The sequence below is a fragment of the Balaenoptera musculus genome, chromosome 13 (assembly GCF_009873245.2).
Source record: "Balaenoptera musculus isolate JJ_BM4_2016_0621 chromosome 13, mBalMus1.pri.v3, whole genome shotgun sequence".
Lineage (NCBI taxonomy): Eukaryota > Metazoa > Chordata > Mammalia > Artiodactyla > Balaenopteridae > Balaenoptera > Balaenoptera musculus.
The window spans coordinates 12,101,511-12,124,239 of record NC_045797.1 but is presented as its reverse complement, the minus strand read 5'-3'; the positions used below and the strand labels follow the sequence as shown (position 1 = coordinate 12,124,239).

At 49.1% G+C, this 22,729-nt stretch overlaps 1 protein-coding gene across 1 annotated transcript; it reads right to left on the bottom strand.

Moving 5' to 3' along the window:
• Positions 1–3,359: 3,359 nt before the first annotated feature.
• Positions 3,360–8,134, bottom strand: CHCHD5 (coiled-coil-helix-coiled-coil-helix domain containing 5). Its single transcript, XM_036873105.1, has 4 exons — positions 7,953–8,134; positions 6,611–6,751; positions 6,352–6,517; positions 3,360–3,534 (listed from the first exon to the last, which is right to left on the bottom strand). Coding segments are annotated over exons 1-4 (333 nt in total). The 5' UTR covers positions 7,955–8,134; the 3' UTR covers positions 3,360–3,510.
• Positions 8,135–22,729: the final 14,595 nt, after the last annotated feature.

Genomic DNA, 22,729 nt, shown 5'->3' with positions numbered 1-22,729 from the left:
ACCACTTCTCATCGGCCTCCTGGGTTGAATGTAGCCATTCTTTGCGAGCGGAGTCAAGCATTTTGAAGGCATTCTTGTTGTTTTAACACCTCCACCAATGGTGGCTACGGTGGGAGGTGGTGATGGCATCAGTAGCGACAGGCAGCAGAGGTGGTCAGGATGACGCTGGCTGCTGCGGCAGCCGTGACAGAGGGCAGCAATGGCAGCCGTGACAGAGGGCAGCAATGGCAGCCGTGACAGAGGGCAGCAATGGCAGCCGTGACAGAGGGCAGCAATGGCAGCTGTGGCCACAGGCGGCGGCCACAGAAGTGAACCCAGTGGGTGAAGCAGGCAAGGCAGCTGATCTTTGCTGGAGAGCTTCCTCTCCACCAGAGCCCACTCTGCCTGGTGTGTGGCAAGCGGGAAGTGGCAGGGAATTAAAAATCCATCCCCTTGGGACTCCCCTGGCGGTCCAGCGGTTAACACTCTGCGCTTCCACTGCAGGGGGCACGGGTTCGATCCCTGGTCAGGGAACCAAACTCCCACAGGCCAAACTAAAAAAAAACAAAAGACCCCACAAAAAACAAAAAAACCCATCCCCTTAAGTAGCCCTCAACCAAATGAAGGGTGTACAGATGCCCTCACCACGAGAGTGGGAAGCCTATTTCCACTGCTTCCCAGAGTTGCCCAGAGAATGAAGCTGTTTCCCACAGTGATACCTTGTTTGCAAATGCACCTCTGATGTGCTGCCTTCCCTTCCCTGCCTCACTTCCCACAGCTCTACCAGTGCTTTCTGGGATCATCTCCCAAACCCTTGTCTCAAAGTCTGTTTTGGGGGGAATCCAAGCTAAGATAATGCATCATGAGCCAAGGATTCAAGCACATATGGCACATTAACAAAAACTGACCATATGCCAAGCCAGAAAGTCTCAACAGATTTCAGAAGAATGAAATCATATAAAATATGTTCTCAACCCAATTGCAATTAGGCAAGATAACTAGAAAAATCCCCATATGTTTAGAAATTTAAAAATACAGTTTTAAATGTGTAAATAATCTGAGATCAATGAAAAAAGCAAAACAGCCATGCTTTGGGGAAAAAGTGCATATATTAGAAAAGGGAAAAGGCTGAAAGTCAGTGAGCTAAACATTCAAAAAGGTAGAAAACAGAAAATTAAATCCAAGAAAAGAAGGTAATAATAAAGAAGAGATTTAAATTAAAAACAAATATAGGAAATAGAGAGCACCAACAAAGCCAAAAGCAGATTCTGTGAAAAGATGAATAATATTGATAAACTCCTGTCAAGACTCATCAAGAAAAAAACGAAGAAGACACAAATAACCAATGTCAGAAATGAAAAAGGGGGCAATTCCCTGGCGGTCCAGTGGTTAGGACTCCACACGCTCACTGCCGAGGGGCCGGGTGGGAACTAAGATCCCACAAGCCACATGGCTCAGCCAAAAGAAAAAAAGAGAGAAATGAAAAAGGGGCCTTTGTTACAGGTTTGACAGACCTTAAGATAATATGAGGATATTAAGAACAAATTGATGACAATTTAAAAATTAAGATCATGTGAAAAAATTCTTAGAAAAATACATTCTACCCAAACAGACGCAAGAGTAGAAACTATGAAGTTTTTATGGGTAAATATGGGCAAGAATTCTTCACAGGCAAACGCCATCAAGAGGTGGAGTCCCTTTCCCGCCAAAAAAGAGGCAGAGTCTCCAGGGCCTTGAGTCTGGGTTGGCCTCATGACTTACTTCAACTAGTAGAATGTGGTAAATGCGGTGACGTTGTTTCCATTTTTGCTCTCGTGGACCCCTGAGACCCACCATATAAGGAAGCTGGTCTAGCCTAGTGGAAGACAGGCCTGTTAGAGATGTTCTAAAACGTGGTCTCCACCTCCATTTTGTCTGCTCTTATCACTTCTTTCAGTCACATGGAGAGAACCCCACCCTAGCTTACTCAAGTAAAGACAGGTTGGCTGAAAACATACACAGAAGTCTGAGGGCTCGATCCACAGCCCAAGGAAACTGGAGCTGGGAACAGAAAGCCACCAGGACCCAAGCAGCCCTTCCAGGGACCGCAGGAACTGATGACAATCCTCTCTCCACAACCTGGGTTTTCTTGTTTGGGCCACATGGCATCCAAGGGCCCCTGCAACCCTGACTGCATAGGACTCCCACCCTGGCTGCTAAGCCAACCAACAACTTCCTTTGTTTTAGGTGTCAAATCCCCAGGAGAGACCCCCAGCTCATTTTGCCAAGCCAGAGCACAAGCCTTAGATTTCAAATGGCCAGGCCGGTCGGCGCTGACCAGTCACTTCCAGTTTCTGTAAGTCTGGATTACGCTCCAGGGCAGGGCAACTTATCTGAATGGTGAAGCTGGGTGCACGCTCTGGGCTCTCTCTCTCTCTCTCTCGGCATACTTGCCTGTCTACCCTCCTCTGCCCTTTAGGACCTGCCCCTGCAGGAAGACAGATCAACCAGCTATGCCCACGGAGCCTGTAATCCTGCAGAGCAACATTAAGAAGCTGCAGCAACCACTGCTGGTACCTACCCGATCCACTCAGCACCCTCTCCTGTGTGCTGAAGGCTGCTCACTTGACTTCCCACTGCTCTCTGCTCAGGGCCCTCTCTTGGTGGCAGGAGGGCACTCGACCACGCATAGGGCAGTCAATGCCCATGAAAACATCCCTCAATGTCAGATGGGGAGTTGGTGTACATACACCCCAACTTCCTTGCCCCTGGGACGGGAGAACTGAGGTATGTTCTGTGCCGTCTCCCAGAAGTCCCAGGTGGGACTGAGCCTCAGTTGCCCACAGCAGTGACCGGCTTGGTAATGCACCTTTTACTGGCTGCCTTCCTCTCTGTCACACCTCTCCACTTCCCTACGAGTGTTCCTGGAATCATGCCCCCAGATACTACCTGCACTCAAATTCTCCGGGTTGGACTCTGGAAGGATGCAAACCAAGACAGAAGAGAAGTCCAGTGCAGCAAACTAAGCCACATCCGTCAATGCAGCTCTTTTCAACACAAGAGCCAGTGTTTTCACCTGCACTGCCTCATGCCCATGTCTATTGCTCAACTGGTTCTGAACTCAAGAGGGAAGGAGGTGTGTTATTTATTGCCCCCTAAGCCTCCAGGAAACACTCAGTGAAGACTTGTAAATGCTAGAGTTAAAGTGAGAAGGAGCCCTTCTCCGTATCCGTGCGGCAGGAGACAGGAGATTGATGTTGGCAGAGCTGAGGGGGGAAGAGGGGTCGCCTTAACCCTGGTGAACAGACAGAGCAGCTTGCCCCATGCCCCAGGCCCCTCCTTGGCACACTAGGTGAAGCTGGGGAACAGGGCCCCGCAGGTGCTGAAGGCAGGAACCAAAGCCTGGTATAGTCTTTATTTATTGTGAGTCTTGATGTCCAGGGAAGCCAGGCCCATGTCCACAGCCCTCAGGACGCCACCTGGCCATTCTTCAGGGGTGGAGGCATCAAGTGCAGTCACTCATGTCCAGTTCTCCTACGGTCTGAAGGGTCCTCAGGAGGCAGGAAGTGGCTGTGCCTACAGAAAAAAGCCACATCGACATCTACTAGCACCTCTTGTGTGCCTGGCACACACAAGAAAAATTAAAAACAAATATAAGAAATAAAGAGCACCAACAAAGCCAAAAGCAGATTCTGTGAAAAGATTAATAATATTGATAAACTCCTGTCAAGACTCACCAAGAAAAAAAGGAAGAAGACACAAATAACCCATGTCAGAAATGAAAAAGGGGGGCTTCCCTGGTGGCGCAGTGGTTAAGAATCCACCTGCTAATGCAGGGCACACGGGTTCGAGCCCTGGTCCGGGAAGATCCCACATGCCGCGGAGCAACTAAGCCCGTGTGCCACAACTACTGAGCCTGTGTGACACAACTACTGAAGCTCACGTGCCTAGAGCCTGCGCTCCGCAACAAGAGAAGCCACCGCAATGAGAAGCCCGCCCACCACAAGGAAGAGTAGCCCCCGCTCGCCACAACTAGAGAAAGCCCAGGCGCAGCAAAAAAAAAGAGCCAACGCAGCCAAAAATAAATAAATAAGATAAATTAAAAAAAGAAATGAAAAAGGGGGGAATTCCCTGGCGGTCCAGTGGTTAGGACTCCACACTCTCACTGCCGAGGGCCCAGGTGGGAACTAAGAGCCCACAAGCCACATGGCTCAGCCAAAAGAAAAAAAGAGAGAAATGAAAAAGGGGCCTTTGTTACAGGTTTGACAGACCTTAAGATAATACGAGGATATTAAGAACAAATTGATGACAATTTAAAAATTCAGATCATGTGAAAAATTCTTAGAATTTCCTGGCAGTGGATGCAGCAGACACACATCTCTGACTCTAGGGAGGGACAGACAACCAGTGAACAAAAATGTGTCAGCGGGTGAATCCTATGAAGAAAACTACATCAGGGTACAGAGCAGAGGTGTGCGGAGAGGGAGGTACGAGCAGCACTTCACGCTGTCAGCTGCGTCAACGTGAGACGTCTTTATACCATGTTTTATGAGATGAGCCTGTGTGCTTGCTATCGTGGAGACTAGAGAAGAGAGGAGGCCTGAATCTCACTGCCCCCAGTCAGAGAGGGAAAGCTGCGGCTGGGATGCCGTCACCGGGAAGGAGCGCACAGTGAGGAGGAGCCGGGTGTGGGCTTAATGTCTCCGAGCGCACTGGAAAACCACAGGCTTTGAAGGGGACAGATGTGACCCAATTTCCCTTTTTAAAAGCTCCTTTGGCTACCAGCGGGGAGACAGAGAGTAGCGGGGGGCAGGACAGGGGTGACCCCAGGAAGACCAGGGAGAGCCTTGGTTGCTCATTCCATGAGGGAGGGAGCAACTGGCCCTAAGATAGGAAGGTGGGGTCTTTGTTCAGATGCTCAAAAAACTTGCAAGAAGTATCACCAAAACAGAATTAATAAACTAGTGTGAACAGTATGCAATCATTACTGAATATTTTCTGAAAGTCCATCTCACTGGTGTCTGCTCTTGGAACCTGAACCTTTCACTTATCTGTGCCTTATTAAAAAAAAAAAAAAAACCCAATGTCTACAGAGCCTGGTAGAAGGGCATTTCCCCAGTCTTTAGCCAAGAACGCCTCTGAAACAGGCGATGGGAGGGAAGCAGTTACAAGGCAGTAAAATACAAGCCATAGTGGAGGGAGCACAGGCATCTTGGGAGGATGGAGATGGGCCATGATGGGATTTTCTGAGGGAGGTGACATTGAAGCTGGAATAAGAATTAGCCAGATGGAATAGGAAGGGCAGTCCCGGCAGAGGGAAACAGTGAGATAAAAGCCTGGCAGCAGGAGAGACCGGCATTCGAGTAATTGCATGTTCACTGGGGCAGGAAACACAGAGCTTGAGGTGGATGTCGGGTAGAGATAGGGCCAAAGGCCGTATCCTGCAGGGCCCGAGAGGCTGTGCCGGAGTGTAGACTTGGCCTGGTCAACGCGAGCCATGAAGCAGTACGCAGTCAGAGTTCCTTTGGGATCACTCTGGGACCTTCACGGAGAATGGACTGACTGAGGTAAGACAGACAGCATGGAGGTCCAAGACAGACAGCATGGAGGTCCAAGAGAAGGCTTCTCTTCTGGGTGCGAATAGAGAAGATGGGGCCCCAGGAACCGAGAGAGGGGCAAATGAGAGGGGCTTGAGAGGGAGCTGGTGAAAGATGTGTCTTTTGCCTTTGGAGCTTCCAGGCCAGTGGGGGAGACAGTAAACATCTAAACCAGCGTTTCTCAACCTTTTGCCCCCACGAGGAGTCTTTTTAGACATTTTTAAAAAATTGCACCCATCCATGACATTTTAATACCATAGATATACTGTAAATCTGTTTAGGTACTGTATACATTAAAAACAGTTAAGACTTTTTTGCCCCATCCTTACCCCCATTGCCCATACAGCTGAGAGGCAGTGAGGAAGAGAAAGGGAGAGTGGGTAAGGGAGGAGGTGGATCAGGTCAGCCTGGGGAAGAACACAGAGAACCAGCAGGAACCTGGGATTTTGTTCTCAGTGTGGATGAGAAGTCACTGAAGAGCTTTAAGCAAAGGTGTAATGTGACTAGTTTTCAGTTCCTAAATGTTCTCTCTGGCCACCGCACGGAGGCAAGGTAAGAGGGGATTCAGGGAGACCAGGGAGAAGGCTGGGGCAGGTATCTTGGCTGTGGAGGGGTGGAGGAGATGGCTGGACTAAAGCAGGGACTATGGAATGGGTAAGAGGGGAACACGTTCTGATGTTCTGGAAGCGGGATGCATGGTAAAGGTCTGCGTGGGGCTGAGGCTGACCCCAAGGTCTTTACTCTGAGCAGCTAGAAAGATGAAGGGGTGGGATGAGATGCTGAGCCGCTGTCTTACCTCTGCGGTAGAGGGTGTGTGTGTCGGCTGCACCTGCTCAGCACACTGCAGGAAGCGGCGCACATGTTCTGCGCAGTTGCCCACGGCTGCCTCGTTCTGTCTAAGACATTCCTCAAAGGCCTCAAAAGGCTCCGCACAGGCCTGGCGGATCTGCCGGATGACTGGGCTGCAGGGGCAGGGCATTTCAGGCCCAGGGAGACTTCCACCCCACTGCCCACCTCCCCCCCCCGCAACCTGCCCCGTACTTGCCCACACTCACTGGGCGGACGTGCACTGCGCAATGCTCATCTTAAGGTGGTGACAGTCTCGTTGCCATGACTCAGGCTTGGCTGCCACACACTGGCCATACTGCTCCAGCTCCCGGCCACAGTAGCGAGCAGTGATCTCCAGGGCTGCCTGCCTGTGGGACGTGACAGTCTGAGGATAATTCCAGGCAGTAGGCAAGAAAGGGAGTTCTGATCCGAGTCTGGGGTGTAGACTCACCCCAGAGTGAGTATACAGTATATATACTTTTAATGTATACAGTACCTAAACAGATATACAGTATATCTATGGGGTCTTGGGCAAATCTCAGAGTCTGAAGGGTCCTGGGATAAGGCCAGGGAGGTAGAGAGGTAAGGCATGAGCCTTGGGGGTTGTGGAGCAGGCTGGAAGCTTCTGGGGAGATAGTGGAGGTCCTGCATAAAAGGTCTGATTATTCCAAGGCAGGCTGTGGAGGTCCTGGAAGAAGGGTCTGGGAGTCTAGGTATCTGCCAGTTTAGGCTTGGGAATCATGCAGAGAAGGCTTAGGGCCTTAGAAGTAACACCTAGAGTTTTCCGAGAGAACCTGGGAGCCCTAAATGAGTTCGAAGGCCCTAAAAGTGAGGGTTAGAGGTCCAAGGGGTGAGGTCTTCGGTCCTGGGGAAGGGTCTCTTGACCAGAGGGTCTTAGAGATGAGACCTGAAGACAGGGGTACTGAAAGTGAGACTTGAGGCCCTGGGGCAGGTTTGGGGGTCCTGGGGTGGGTCTCAGGGTCCTAGGGGCATGATCTGGAAGCCCTGGGTGAGGCTGGGGCTCTGGGGTAAATCTGGAGGGTCCTACAGATAAGCTCTTCAAGTTCTTGGGAACAAGGTCTGGAACTCCAGCGTGAGATCAGTGGTGTCTAAGAACAAGTCTGTGGGCCCTATAGGTGAGGTCTGAGATACTCGACAGACCCGGAAGTTTCAAAAGGTAAAGTCAGATGATCCAGGGGGAGGAACCTGGAGCTCTAAAAGGACGGCTCTAGGAGTCCTAGAGGTCCTGGCAGAAGTCTGGAGTCGTAGGGTTGCAGGGTCAGGGACGAGACCCGGGGTTTTGGGGGTCAAGTCTTCAGGTGTTGAGAGCCTGGACCTGAAAGTCCTTCCTTATCACCCGAAAGAGGGGCGGAGCCTAAACGCTCAGAGGGCGGGGCCTGAACACGCGGAGAACTGGGGCTCGTGAAGGACAGCGCTGAATCCTAAGGCTCGGATCTCCAGGGAACAGAGAGGCCAATCCTTCTTCCCGGAGTCCTGGCCTAAGTCCAGATCACTGGGGAAGAGAAAGAATACGGGGGCAGGTACGGAGTAGGGGCTCCCGCTACTCACATCTTGAGGCCGATGCCGGAGGAGGATCAATGAGGAAAGATAGCCCCGCCTTTTCCGGTATCAGGTTGTCATGGCGGCGCCCAGCCCAGCCCTCCTTGCCTCGGATTTTCCCGGTCGCAGAGCAGACAGGCAGCCCCGTTCCCTTTAGGCCCAACCCGTCATGGCGGCGCCCTGCCTCTCCTTCCGGCCCTGACCGCTAATGGTGGCGCCTTGCGTAGCCACTTTCCGGCCCCAGCCGGCTCGGTACATTGTGCCCTTCCATTTCCGGCTGGCCCTGGCGGCCCGGGAATTCACCGGAAGTGCTGGGAAGAATCGCGGTACCTCCGCTCTAAGGGGAGTGCGGCGCCGGTGTGCGCCGCTCCTGTACTTGGCCGCAGCCGCACGCGCCTTTAGCCGCCTTACTGGAGCTGGTGGCCAGCGGCCGCCGCTGCTGCGACCCCTTGACATGCTGCCGTTCACGGCTTGGTTGGGCGCTGTGGCTGCGGGCTGCTGGGCGCCCGGACACGGAACCTGATACCTGATGCCCCTCTGCACGTTCTGCTCTGCGCGTGCGCTCACTAGCCTCTGGGGACGCTGGCTGTACGCGAGGCGGAGCGGGCGGGAAGCGGGTCACCCCGGGAGCAGGAGAAGGAGGCCTGGACCTCTCGTCTACTCAGCCTGGGTCACCCAGACCGTGTCCCCTACCCCTTGGCATAAATTATGAAGCCAGGACGGACGTGAGTTTTAGTCTTGGCTCCCTGCCACCTTGGGGAAGTTAGTTCTCTGTAATTCTTCATCATATGACAACGTTTCCGCTTCCTCGGCTGTCTTCAGGTATGAGGCTCCGTGTGAGTATCCCTTGGTCAGAGAACTGAGCGTCAGTCCTGCTGTCTTGTGTGCAGAGGTTTTTCCAGACCCAGGGTGAGCCAAAATGAACATAAAATGTAGTTAATCATAGTGGCTTAGAGGAACAAGAACCATTTGTGAGCAAGTGACAATTGCTTGGAGTCTCCGTATGTTACCGAACTGAAACAGCACAGCTCAGATGGGACTGGACCCCATGGGCTGGGACTCGAACCCACTGTCTTTTAATGGAGATCGCACACCTGGTCTCAGGACTTAAGGAAGCTCAGGTTTTTTCTGTCTGGTTGCCGAAAGAATTCAGTGAGACACAAAGTGATAGGAAAGAAGTGGATTTATTTAGAGAGATACACTCCGTAAGCAGAATGCAATCCATCTCAAAAGGGGAGAGTGGCCCGGAAATATGGAGTGGTTAGGGTGGTTAGTTTTTATCGGCTGGGTAATTTCTTAGGCAAGTGGGAGGAGCATTCTAACTGCTTAGGGGAAGGGGCGGGGATTTCCAGGAATTGGGTCCCTGCCCACTTTTTGGCCTCCTGTGGTCAGCCTCAGAACTGTCCTGGCACCTGTGGGCATGTCATTTGCATATGCTAGTGTATAATGAGGTTCAAGGTCTCCTGGAAGTTGAATCTTCCTCCATCTTGGGCCTGATCGGTTCTAGCCAGTTTTTGTCATACCTGCAACGGCTATGTCATTCTTTTATTTTTTTATTTATTTGTTTTGGCCACGACACACAGCTTGAGGGATCTTAGTTCCCTGACCAGGGATTGAACCCGGGCCCAGGGCAGTGAAAGCACCAAGTCCTAACAACTGGACCGCCACGGAGTTCCCAGGGAAAGGTTTTTAAAGACAGGGTGAGGGAGCGGGGTTGTGGGGTGTGTGATCAGCTCCAGACATTCTTCTCATTGGCTGGTGGGAGTCAGCATCGTCAGCTTTCTGGTTCCAACCAGTCTGGGGTCTACGTGCCTCCATCTGGTGAGGGTCTCAGTATGTGCAAAACAGCTCAAAGGACACGGCTCAGAATATTATCTGTAGCCCCTGAGGAGGAGCTAAAGGGCCTTGACTTTGTTTAATGGCTGAACTATTATTATTTTGTCTTGTTTGAGTGTTTTCCTTTCTGCATTTTCTCACTTCTCTGATTAAATTTACTCTTTGGTACTCGGGGAAGGCCCAGGAGGCTAAAGTTTTTCTACAGACAGAAGGTAGGCAGAGGACATGGGGAGGAGGTGTGTTCTGGGAGGGCCCCAAAGGGTCCTGCTTGGTTGCAAGTGTGCTCATCTGTAAAATGGGGATGATAGCAGTGAAATTCTTCACATAAGACATAGTGTATGTGAGCGTTTTAGCATGGAGCCTGGAAGAGAGGAAGGGAACAGCGTCAGCATCTCTTCTCTTTGGCTTCAAATGTAGACTAAATTCTCAGGTTTTCCCTTCCTGGGAGAGTGAAATCTTAACCTGTCCTATGCCCTCCCCCTGAGTCTTATCCCAAAATCCAGGTAATATGCTTCCTCCAGGGAAGGGTTTCAAACGTCTGACACTCATGCCTCCAAACTTCTAGTTGCCTTTTGGCCTGTGGCTGAAGAGTGTAACTAACTTCCTCTCTAGGAATCAAAGGTAAGGGAGACCCAAGTGACCTTAGGGTTTGGAGTGAAGCAGATCTGCGTTTGAACCTGAGAGCTCGGACAGAGTACTTCTCTCTGTGTTTCAGTTTCCTTGTAACAGATGTTTCAGGATTTCCTTGTGAGTAGAAACTGAGATGACATATGCGAAGCACCTGGTATGGAGCACTTTGTATTTTCTTTCTAGCCTTATCAGAGTTTGTTATGTTGACCTAAAACAAATAGGCTGCCAGTTATCTCTCCAGCAAAAGTGGGTTTATTCGAGATCAGTAAAGAAATACAGTTAACAGGTCTGCAACCATAGCAAGCCAGGTGCAGGTCCCAGCATAGCAAGTAGAGGAGAGCTCTTTTAAAGAGGGGAAAAGGAAATTGGGAGGACTGTAGTAAACAAAGAGTCCATTGGAGGGATTGGGAGTTTGAACTTTAGCGGCTTTTTATTGGCGAAGTCCTGACAGTCTCGTCGGCTGAGTTCTTGCTAGGGAAGAAGAGCCTCTTCCTGTTGGGTTCAGTTACGTGTTAGGGTGTGAGTGCGCCCCCTTCTGACCTCCCGACTCTGTTTTAATTTTGGTTCTGTTTATTGCTTGTTACAATTATTACTGTATATATGCGTTGGCTTATTTTCTGCCTACTTCAAAGCCCTGTGAAGCCCATGAGAGAAGGGGCTGTGTATCTGTATCATGGTCACTGCTGGCTAGCCCACAGCATGGGGCCTGGCAGAGTAGTAGTGGAATGAATGAAACAGCGTGCTCATAGGATTGCATGAGGATAATGATGAAATAAAATTGTTTTTAAGGCAGGACAAGAAAACATTTAAACATAAAATTCTCAAAATAAAAAAAGGAAAACAAAATTCTCCCTCTGCCCATTTGAGCCACTACCCCCTCCCTTTTATTGTGCATTGGGCATCTGCATTATACATCAACTAGATCCCCTAAGAAGACACAGAAATGCCTACTTGACAAAGATTAAAAAAAAGCGATTTCCTCCTGGCACCAGCAAAGTAACTCCTAGGAGATAACATTTGTTTCTCAATCCTGTAAGCAATCACGATGACCCACTACTCTCCTTGTTGGACTGTGTAAACTGTCAATATGTTACTTTGATGTATAAGCCTTTGTCTCAAAAACTTATATAACTGTGCCTTGACCTCTAACAAGCAGAACAGTCCTCAGAACTTCCTGAAAGACTGTCTCCTGGGTTATAAGCCTCAGGTTGGCTTGAGTAAAATTTTCCATGTCTTAGATTGACCACTGATTAATTTTTTGTTGACAGTAACATGAGATCCAGTTATTCACTGTTGACGAAAAACTGATCAGTTGATCTAAGAGAGAACTGGAAATTTTTATTTTATTCTTAAAAAATATTTATTTATTTATTTAGGTTGTGCCAGGTCTTAGTTGCAGCAGGCAGGCTCCTTAGTTGTGGCATGTGAACTCTGAGTTGCGGCATGCAGGAGGGATCTAGTTCCCTGACCAGGTATCGAACCCGGGCCCCCTGCATTGGGAGTGCAGAGTCTTACCCACTGTGCCACCAGGGAAGTCCCTGGAAAATTTTATTCGAGCCAAATTTGAGGATAATAACCTGGGAGGAGCATCTCAGAAAGTTCTGAGAACTGTTCCACCCTTTAGAAGTCAAGACACAGTTTATATAAGTTTTTTGAGACGGAGGGCTGTACATTAAATGATGTATTATTGACAGTTTACATAATTCCAGATTTGAGCACCATCACAGTGGGTCATGTGACCCTTTATAAGATCAAGAAGGAACGTAATTTTTTAAGGAGTTGTCTATTTGTGCTAGGAGAATGTTGCTGTTTATGGTTGAGTAGGTATTTCTGCTGAGTGGGGAGGTTTGGTCAATGCATAATGCAGATACACAATGCACAGTGCGGTGGGGAGAGGGGAGACCAAAGGGCAGAGAAGAATTTTTATGTTCACATTTTTCTTGGGCTTCTCTGGTGGCGCAGTGGTTGAGAATCTGCCTGCCAATGCAGGGGACCTGGGTTCTATCCCTGGTCCAGGAAGACCCCACATGTTGCGGAGCAACTAAGCCCATGAGCCACAACTACTGAGCCCACAGGCCACAACTACTGAAGCCCGCATGCTCTAGGGCCTGCATGCCACAACCACTGAGCCCACATGCTGCAGCTACTGAAGCCCGCATGCCTAGAGCCTGTGCTCTGTGACGAGAAGCCACCGCAATGAGAAGCCCGCACACCACAATGAAGAGTAGCCCCCACTCACCGCAACTAGCGAAAGCCCATGCACAGCAACAAAGACCCAACACAGCCAAAAAAAAATTTTTTTTCTTGTCATAAATATGAATTTTATTTCACACACTAATATGATACTTATTAAGTGCCATATATGTGCCAGGAACTGTTCTACCAGCTGGGGAGACAGCAGTGAATAAAACAGACAAAAATTTATACTGATAAAATGTTAAAGAAGACAATTCAGGTGATATAAATTTTAACACTTCGTGAAGCAGACAGTCTCCAGAGAACCACAAAATGGGGTGGAAGGCAGGAGGCTTTTATAGGATGAAAAATAAAGAACAAGGAAGAGAGAAACAGAAAATATCTGATGGGCTCGGGCCACATATTCAACCTTGTTTGAGGTGAGAAGGAAGAAGGAAATAAGCCCAGAGTTGGCTTGGCATTTGGGGATTGGCTAACTGGACATACTGTGCTTCTGGTCAAGTGGAGCATTACAGGGATATGAAAGTTACCTAAGTTTCGGTTTGCAGGCCTGGCACCCAGGGCTGCATTGGCTCTATCTTGAGCCTGTAAAGTTTTATTTCAACAGTACCAGAGTGGAACTTAACATTCTAGTGGGAGAAACAGTCATCACAGTAAATAAGAAAAGCAAATACTGGGCTTCCCTGGTGGCGCAGTGGTTGAGAGTCTGCCTGCCAATGCAGGGGACACGGGTTCGAGCCCTGGTCTGGGAAGATCCCACATGCCACGGAGCAACTAGGCTCGTGAGCCACAATTACTGAGCCTGCGCATCTGGAGCCTGTGCTCCGCAACAAGAGAGGCCACGATAGTGAGAGGCCCACGCACCGCGATGAAGAGTGGCCCCCGCTTGCCACAACTAGAGAAAGCCCTCTCACGGAAATGAAGACCCAACACAGCCATAAATAAATAAATAAAATTTAAAAAAAACATCATTTCTCAGTTTGAAATCAAAATAACTGATTAACTTGTCTCTCTCTCACTCTCTGCATAACTCAATCCACCACACTGCTGCCAAAGTTATAAAAAAAATTTAAAAAATAAAAAGAAAAGCATATACGAAATGAGTGATGAATGCTAAAGAGGATGATCAAACTGGGAAGGGAATGGGAAGTGTTGAGAGGGTGACAACTTTCTCGGTAGAATGTCCAGGGAAGGTGTGATGATATGATTATAACATACATTTGGTCTTCATCCACTGTTCAGCACAGAGCGCCTGAAATCCTTGGAATTTCCTACGAAATGAGAGCAACAAAGGTGTCTTTTGTTATGTTAATGAGGTGACTTTGGGGCCACACCTAAGGATGGGGGCTGGTTGCTAGGAGAAACAACCCTGTGATTAGATGGTTGGAGCTTTCAGTCTCATCCTCCTGACTTCTGGGGATAGGGAAGGGGCCAGAGGTTTAATCAATTATATATGGCCAGTGATTTAATTACTCATGCCTGTGTAATGAAGCCTCCATAAAAACCCAAAAGGAAGGGGTTTGGAGAGCTTCCAGGTTGATGAACACGTGCAGCTGCGGGAGAGTGGCCTGTTGCAGAACTTGGAAGCTTCATTCAAGCCCTTTCCCCATACCTTGCCCTATGCACCTCTTCCATCTGGCTGTTCTGAGTTACATCCTCAGTTATATCCTTGGTCATATAGCAAGTAAAATGTTTTTTTCTGAGTTCTGCGAGCCACTCTAGTAACTTAATTGATCAAAAGGAGGGGACTGTTGAAACCTCCAATCTGTAGCCAGTTGGTCAGAAGCACAGGTGACGACCTGGACTCAGGATTGCCCTCTGAAGTGTGTGTGCGTACGGGGGGCAAGGGAAGGCAGTCTTGTAGGACTGACCCCTTAAGCTGTGGAATCTGATGCTATCTCTCAGTAGATAGGGAAACTCTGCCCCAATGGGTTAACAGAAACTGGTGACTAACAGAAATTCTTGAGCTTGTCTTACAGAACAGCAGGTAAGGGAACAGCTTGTTAAAAAAGTTTGCGTGGGGCTTCCCTGGTGGCGCAGTGGTTAAGAATCTGCCTGCCAATGCAGGGGACACGGGTTTGAGCCCTTGTTCGGGAAGATCCCACATGCTGCAGAGCAACTAAGCCCGTGTGCCACAACTACTGAGCCTGTGCTCTAGAGCCCACGAGCCACAACTGCTGGAGCCCGCGAGCCACACCTGCTGAAGCCTGTGCGCCACAACTACTGAAGCCCCTGTGCCTAGAGCCCGTGCTCCTCAACAAGAGAAGCCACCGCAATGAGAAGCCCGCACACCGCAACAAAGAGTAGCCCCCGCTCACCACAACTAGAGAAAGCCTGCGTGCAGCAAGAGACCCAACATAGCCAAAAATAAATAAAATAAATAAATTTTAAAAAGTTTGCGTGCCCAACACACAGTGAGGCTAAATGAACTGAAACAATGAGGTTTGGAGCAAAGAAAGGTTTATCGCAGGGCCAAGCAAGGAGAACGATGCCTTGTGCTCAAAAACCCCAAACTCCCCCATGGTTTGGGGGGGAAAGTTTTTATATTCAAAATTTGGGTTGAGGGCTGCAGGGCGTGTGACTTCCTTCTGATGGAACTTTTAGTTCCTGCTTTTGCCCCTTTTTTGTTTGTTTGTTTGCTGCGCTATGCGGCTTGTGGGATCTTAGTTCCCTGACCAGGGATCAAACCCAGGCCATGGCACGAGTCCCAACCACTGGACTGCCAGGGAGTTCCCCTGCTTTTGCCCTTTCTTAAATGATTAATTGCTTGAGTCTCTTTTCTGAAACTTGAGAAACTAAGACGGAGGTGGGGGAACATGGAGGGGCCTGCCACTGGGACGGCCTTGCAGGGCTCCGCTCAATTTCATTAAGACTGGTTGAGACCACTGACCCTAGAACTGGGCCTGCACAAGTGTCGGATGAATGACTTTTTGATGTCAGAGCACTGGAAACTCCACCCTCAGATCATGCTAATGATCTGAACTAACTTTTGAACATGCATCTCATGAAGAAGCATGTAATTCAGGTATGCCTGAGCAGAACACCTCACTTTTCCCTACCTGCAGCCACCCCTTCCCCATGCCTAACTAAGGCCACCCTGCTTCTTTTCTTTTTTTTTAATTAATTAATTTAGTTAGTTATTTTTGGCTGTGTTGGGTCTTTGTTGCTGCGTGTGGGCTTTCTCTAGTTGCGGCGAGCAGGGGCTACTCTTTGTTGCGGTGTGCAGGCTTCTCATTGTAGTGGCTTCTCTTGTTCTGGAGCACGGGCTCTAGGCACGTGGGCTCAGTAGTTGTGGCTCACGGGTTCTAGAGCGCAGGCTCAGTAGTTGTGGCACACGGGCTTAGTTGCTCTGTGGCATGTGGGATCTTCCCAGACCAGGGCTCGAACCCATGTCCCCTGTATTAGCAGGCGGATTCTCGACCACTGCACCACGAGAGAAACCCCTTTTTTTTTTTAATTAATTTATTTTATTTTATTTATTTTTGGCTATGTTGGGTCTTTGTTGCTGCACACGGGCTTTCTCTAGTTGTGGCGAGCGGGGGCTACTCATTGTTGCAGTGCGCGGGCTTCTCATTGTGGTGGCTTCTCGTTGCAGAGCACGGGCTCTAGGCGCACGGGCCTCAGTAGTTGCAGCACATGGGCTCAGTAGTTGTGGCTTGCAGGCTCTAGAGCACAAGTTCAGTAGTTGTGGCGCATGGGCTTAGTTGCTCTGCGGCATGTGGGATCTTCCCGGACCAGGGATTGAACCCGTGTCCCCTGCATGGGCAGGTGGATTCTTAACCACTGCGCCACCAGGGAAGTCCCATCCTGCTTCTTTATCCCATAAATATCCCTTTGGAGAGGCAGATCTGAGACTCGTTCTGCCGTCTCCTTGCTTGGCTGCCTTGTGAGTAAACTCTTTGCTGCAAACCTCGGCATCTCAGTGCTTGGCTTGCTGCGTGTTGGGAAAATGAACCGAGCTTGGTAACAATAGGATCAGAATTCAGTTGAATTATAGGACACCCAGCTGGTATCTGGAGAATTGCTTGGTGGTGGGGAACACTGCACCCTTTGGAATTGGGTGCAGAACTTTAGAAGACCTCCCTGAGAGGGTACCATTGAGCAAAGGCCTAAGAGGCTGAGGGAGGGAGCCGCAGGGACAAGTGTCCCAGGCAGAGAGAACAGCCAATGCAAAGGCCCTTACCTGAGGTGGGAACATGCAGGATACATTCAAGGAACACGAGGACAGGCCAGTTTAGCTGGAGTAGAGGGAGCCATGTGGCGAATGATGAGGGAGATAGGGCAGCAGCAGGAGGCTGGATGGGTGAGGCCTTACAGGCAATTATAAGGACTCTGGCTTATACACTGAGTGAGATGGTGAGTGGGGCCCTGGATTCTGTTTTTAGTGAGCTTCCCAAGGTAAGTCTACCCATAATAGTGTTTGAGGCTTCAGTGAGAAGCCAGAGAGGCAGAAAGGAAGCCCCTCCTTTAGGCCAGTTCATCTAGAATGGAGGTCCTAGTATTGCTGCCCTTGAGGAGTGTCCTAGAAGCAGAAACACTCAAAAACAGATATACAAAAACACAACTCCCCCTTGAATTAAAGATTCATTTAGGTTGGGCTTCCCTGGTGGCGCAGTGGTTAGGAATCCGCCTGCCAATGCAGGGGACACGGGTTCGAGCCCTGGTCCGGGAAGATCCAACATGCTGCGGAGCAGCTAAGCTGGTGCACCACAACTACTGAGCCCGTGTGATGCAACTACTGAAGCCCGCGCGCCTAGAGCCCATGCTCCACAACAAGAGAAGCCACCGCAACGAAGAGTAGCCCCCGCTCACTGCAGTTAGAGAAAACCCACGCGCAGCAACGAGGACCCAACGCAGCCAAAAATAAATAAATAAATAAATTTATTTTTAAAAAAGATTCATTTAGGTTAAAAAGTACCTATTCAAAAATGCAAGCCCCTCTGAGCAGGGTTAATAATTGCTTTCTTCCTGACACTTAGCTGAGAATAGCACTGAGAATTGGGGGAGATTGAGAGGGAGACGAAGAATCAGCTGTTTGATTTTATGTGAGATTTGCACATTTCAGCAGGAAGGGAGAAGGGTGTGGTGAAAGGAACAGGATAGGGGAGCAGGTTGTCTGGAAGGGGACTGGCCAGGGAAAGAGGGAAGGGGTCAGGGTACATCAGGGTTTTGTTTTGTTGTTCCCCTCTCCCCCCAGGTTTAATGAGGTATGTATGACAAATGAAAATTATATTTGTACGGTGTGCAATGTGATGTTTCGATATACGTATAGATTGTGAAATGATTACCACAATTAAGCTGGTTAACGTATCCATCACCTTGAAACCGCACTCATTCTCAGATGGAACTTGAACCCAGCCAGAACTCAGATTGGGACTTGAACCCATGACCCCTTACTTAGGAGGGGACTCGAGCCCACTGTCTTTTCATTGAAACTGCTCACCTGGTGTCAGGACTTACTGAAGCTCAGGTTCTTTTGTTTTGATGCAGAAAGGATTCAGCGTGAGGTAAAGTGGCATTCAAAGAGTGAGTTTATTAGCATAGGACAGTTGTGAGAGAGACAAGCGGGCGGGCAAGGGAACGCAGCCCCGAGAGCAAAGAGGGCTCCATTTTTATAATCAAAGAAAAAGTGAGGAGGGGAGAAGACCACCTTTTTCTTCATTCTTGGGTAGACATCAAGGCTTACATCATTAGTTCCTCCTTTAACCCTATATGGTCTGAGACCGTCATGGTGCTATTTAAATCCTATGTATATTAGGGTGGTGACATATACTAAAATATGGTAATTAATCTCAGGTTTTGGTATAATGTCCCCTTTCACCTAGTTTCTTCACCCTTTCACCTATACAAAGTCCTGTCTTGGCTACATGCAGAAATGATACTTTTCAGGGACCATTAACTCCCCGACTTCATGTAACAAGACATAGACCCCATATCTATAGTCTTGTGGGGTGTTTTTTGTTTTTTTGGCCACGCCACATGGCTTGTGGGATCTTAGCTCCCCGACCAGGGATTGAACCTGGGCCCTCGGCAGTGAAAGTGCAGAGCCCTAACCACTGGACCGCCAGGGAGTTCCCTATTGTGTTGTGTTTTAACTATCAGGATTTGTGGCTTGAGTGTGCCTGGCACTTGAATGCGCCTGGTGTTCCTTCAAGGTAGAGTAGATTGTTGCTAGATTACTGGATCCTTTTCTTGAGTATCATTAGCTTACAACAGTCTCCCAGACTCTCTTAAAATTCCTTTTCTGTCTTTAATCCCCTAGTGGGATTTCTAAATTAACCATTTAATTATCCTTCTCTATCCCTATCAACCTCACATAGTTACCATTGTGTGTGTGTGATGAGAACATTTGAGATCCACTCTCTTAGCAGATTTCAAGTACATCATACATTATTGCTAACTGTGGTCACCATGCTGTACATTAGGTCTCTAGGACTTACTCATCCTATAACTGAGTTTGTGCCCTTTGACCAACATCTCCCCATTTCCCCCACTCCCTGAGCCTGGCTACTCTGCTCCTATGAGTTTGACTTTTTAATTTTATTTATTTATTTATTTAAATTATGTTTTAGCTCCACAGAGTTTGTTGTTTTTATTCATTTATTTTTGGCTGCGTTGGGTCTTTGTTGCTGCACGCCAGCTTTCTTTAGTTACAGCGAGTGGGGGCCACTCTTCATTGTGGTGCGTGGGCCTCTCACTGCAGTGGCCTCTCTTGTTGCAGAGCATAGGCTCTGGGCACATGGGCTTCAGCAGTTGTGGCACGTGGGCTTAGTTGCTCCACGGCATGTGGGATCCTCCAGGACCAGGGCTTGAACCCGCGTCCCCTGCGTTGGCAGGCGGATTCCTAACCACTGCGCCACCAGGGAAGTTTGACTTGTTTAGATTCCACATATCAAGTAGATCATGCAATGTTTGTCTTCCTGCGTCTAGCTTATTTCAGGGAGTATAGTGCCCTCCAGGGAGGGTGTGTCAGAGTTGGTGAGGGGCAGGGTTGTGTGATGGGGTGGGTGCAGGGTGGTGGATGGGAGGATGCACTTGTAGACTGACCTGGAGAGAGTTTCAGGGCTTCGATCCCTGGCCAGACTGAGGGCCGTCACGGATGGCAGCACGGACATGACTTTGACCAGATGATCTCCGACCTGGCAGCAAAGTGAGTGCTGACCCTCGATCCCTTGAAGGGGCTGCGAGGCAGCCTGTGATGGTGCATGGTGTACAGGTGGTTTCCTGACGGGGTGTTACAAGAAGGCTCTGTAGACCAGGAGAGGGTCTCTTGGTCCCATGGGCTCCTCTCCTCTCGGGTGGCTTTGCCCACCACCCTCAACTCTTGGACTTCCTTCTATCTTTTCTGGAAGCTCCCCACTCCTGATCTGAGGTTGTAGGGCATGTTGGAGGGGAGGCAAATCCTGAGGAGCCCAGCACATGCAAAGTCTCCCGGTGTGAGGACAGCGGTGAGCGGGTACGCCCTGCCAGCCACCTTCCACCTTTTCTCAGTGACGTAGACCTTCAGGGCCTCCCCTCCTGTGGAAATAGTGGCACAGGAAATTGTTAGAGGAAACCACATACTCTGAGGGGGTCTCTTGCCCCCTTTTCTCCATCATAGGCCCTTTAGTTTAAAAATCGGAACTGTGATAAATTCCATCCTCAGTGGGGACTTCCCTGGTGGTCCATTCGTAAAGAATCCACCTTCCAATGCAGGGGACGTGGGTTCGATTCCTGGTCAGGGAACTAAGATCCCACATGCCGCGGGGCAACTAAGCCTGCGCGCCGCAACTACTGAGCCCACACACGTCAACTAGAGCCCGTGTGCCGCAAACCATAGAGCCTACGCACCCTGGAGCCCGTGCTCCACAACGAGAGAGAAAAACCCGCACGCCACAACAAGAGAGAAGCCCGAGCGCCGCAACAGAAAGATCCCGCATGCCACAACGAAGAGCCAATGCAGACAAAAAAAAAATTCCATCCTCGACTCCAGCTTCTGGATTCCAGCTGTTTGCCGGTCTAAGCAGGGCAGGGAGGCCTGGAGGAGGGTATACCTGCAGGTTCCTGCCATGCTCTCAGGCCTGTATTAAGGTGCTGGGCAGGGGAGGATTTGGGGAAGAGGTGGAAGCTGTGGCTGTGTCCTAGAGAAGCTACAGAAACAGCCTTCCTGAGTGATGGCAGGCACGCTGCAGGTGAAAGGAGGACGCGGTGCCCTCGTGAGGCCGGACTCAGACTCTTCTGCCCCCTGGGAGCAGGGGAGCAGCTCCCTCCTGGGGACCAGTCTTAGACAAGACCTTGGCCACCCACCCAGGGCAACTTTTCCTCGTGCACTGGGCTGGGAGCTGCTGGGGCTCCCGTGGGCCTGGCCCCCTCCTCAGCACTGCCCGAGCCTTCCTTACCCGCTGCAGGTTCATGGGGTGCGAGGCTTAGAAGAGGTGCAGTTTCACAAGCTGCAGCTGATGAATGGGTCCCAGCGCCCAACTCCTTCCTCCAGGTCCTCCAGAGCTGTGGGCCAAAAGGAGGCCAAAGGAGGCGCACAGAAACCGGTCACAGATGCAGGACGTTGCCTTTTTTTTTTTTTTTTTTTTTCTCTTTTTTTTTTTTTTGGCTGTGCTGCAAGGCTTGCAAGATCTTAGTTCCCTAACCAGGGATTGAACCTGGGCCCTTGCTGGTGAAAGTGCAGAGTCCTAACCACTGGACCACCAGGGAATTCCCTCTGCTTTGCCTTTAAAGTGCATTCGATGTTTCAAACAGAACTTGGCACCTCGTGGGAAGGAAAAAGGAAGCATGGGAAGGGTTAATTAGGTGGTTTGGTTCTCTGACAGCCAGTCTGGGCCCCTTCACCTCCCGCTCACTGATCCCAATGGAGGTACCTAAATTTCACATTTAGAGCCCATGCTATTCAACGGTGTGCTCCACCGGGCACTGCGCTTCGGCTGGGTAAGTTTCCTGAGGTTGTTGAACAGTCTACCACAAACTAGGTAGGCAGAAATGTGTTCTCTCACAGTTCAGGCCAGAAGTCCAGAATCAAGGTGCTGGCAGGTTGATTCCTTCAGGAGACTGGGAGAATCTGTTCCAGGCCTGTTTCCAGCTTCTGGTGGTTGCCGGCAGTCCTTGGCCCTCCTCGGCTAGTAGACACATCATTGCAATCCTGTGATGTGGCCTCTTTTACCACAAGACAGATGGGAAGGAGTCACAAGTGGCTTCTCATTAGGAACGTAGATAAAAGAAAGCTCGTATCTTGACTGCCAGAGGGATTGAGTGCTGTGAATCTACCCCATAGATATGTCTTTGTCTCCGAGTGGGCTGGGCCTGGAGGTCTGACTTCTAGCAGGACCCAGGGATGGGTACTGCCAGGAACCAAAATCTGTCATTCAATTGTGTATTTACTTCTTTCATTTAAGGTACTCATAATAAATTCTTTAATTATGCAGCACTTTATTCATGATTGTAAGTAACTTATTCAGTTTTACGTTTAGCTCTATCTTCCCATTGAAGATATTTTTCTCTGCTTTTCATAGAGTTACATAACATATTAATTCAATCTTTTGAGTATATTTTTCCTTTTAGAATTTTTTGCTTGTTCTCCTATTCTTCATTTATTGAGATTATATATCTATATATATTTACACATGAATTTCACACACACACACAGATCTTGTATATACCATTCTTACTTGAGTAAATACATTCATTTGGGTTCACCAACACTCCATTCACAGAGATACAAATCATCATTCAGTGCTGCATATGGCAGTTTGTTTCAGCAGACACCCATTTGTTCTGCCAGCAATCCATTCACAGGGGAAAACCTTTCAGGCTCATTTCTAAATCCTTCTAAATCCTTCCTTTTAATAGGTACAATTGCTTATATTCTCATACTCCAGATACATCATTTGTGTTCACAAACACTTCATTTATAGATCCAAACACATCACTCATTCTCATTAGATACTCGTTGTTGTTATACCAACATTCAACTCAAGAGATAAGTAACCTATCATTCAGTGTTGTGTACACCACTTTTGAGTAGATATATTCCTTTCCATTCTAACCACATTTTATTCCAGGGATTCACAATATGCATTGTATATAGGTGTCTTCTTTCTGTAGACACCTTCTTTGGTTTCTGTTTTCTACCAACA

What these genes read in the sequence shown, in the direction of transcription:
- CHCHD5 (XM_036873105.1), bottom strand. An exon ending in GCGCAGTGCACGTCCGCCCA is followed by an intron (nt 6,518 to 6,610) that starts GTGAGTGTGGGC and finishes CTGCCCCTGCAG; the next exon opens with CCCAGTCATCCGGCAGATCC. An exon ending in ACACACCCTCTACCGCAGAG is followed by an intron (nt 3,535 to 6,351) that starts GTAAGACAGCGG and finishes TTTTTTCTGTAG; the next exon opens with GCACAGCCACTTCCTGCCTC.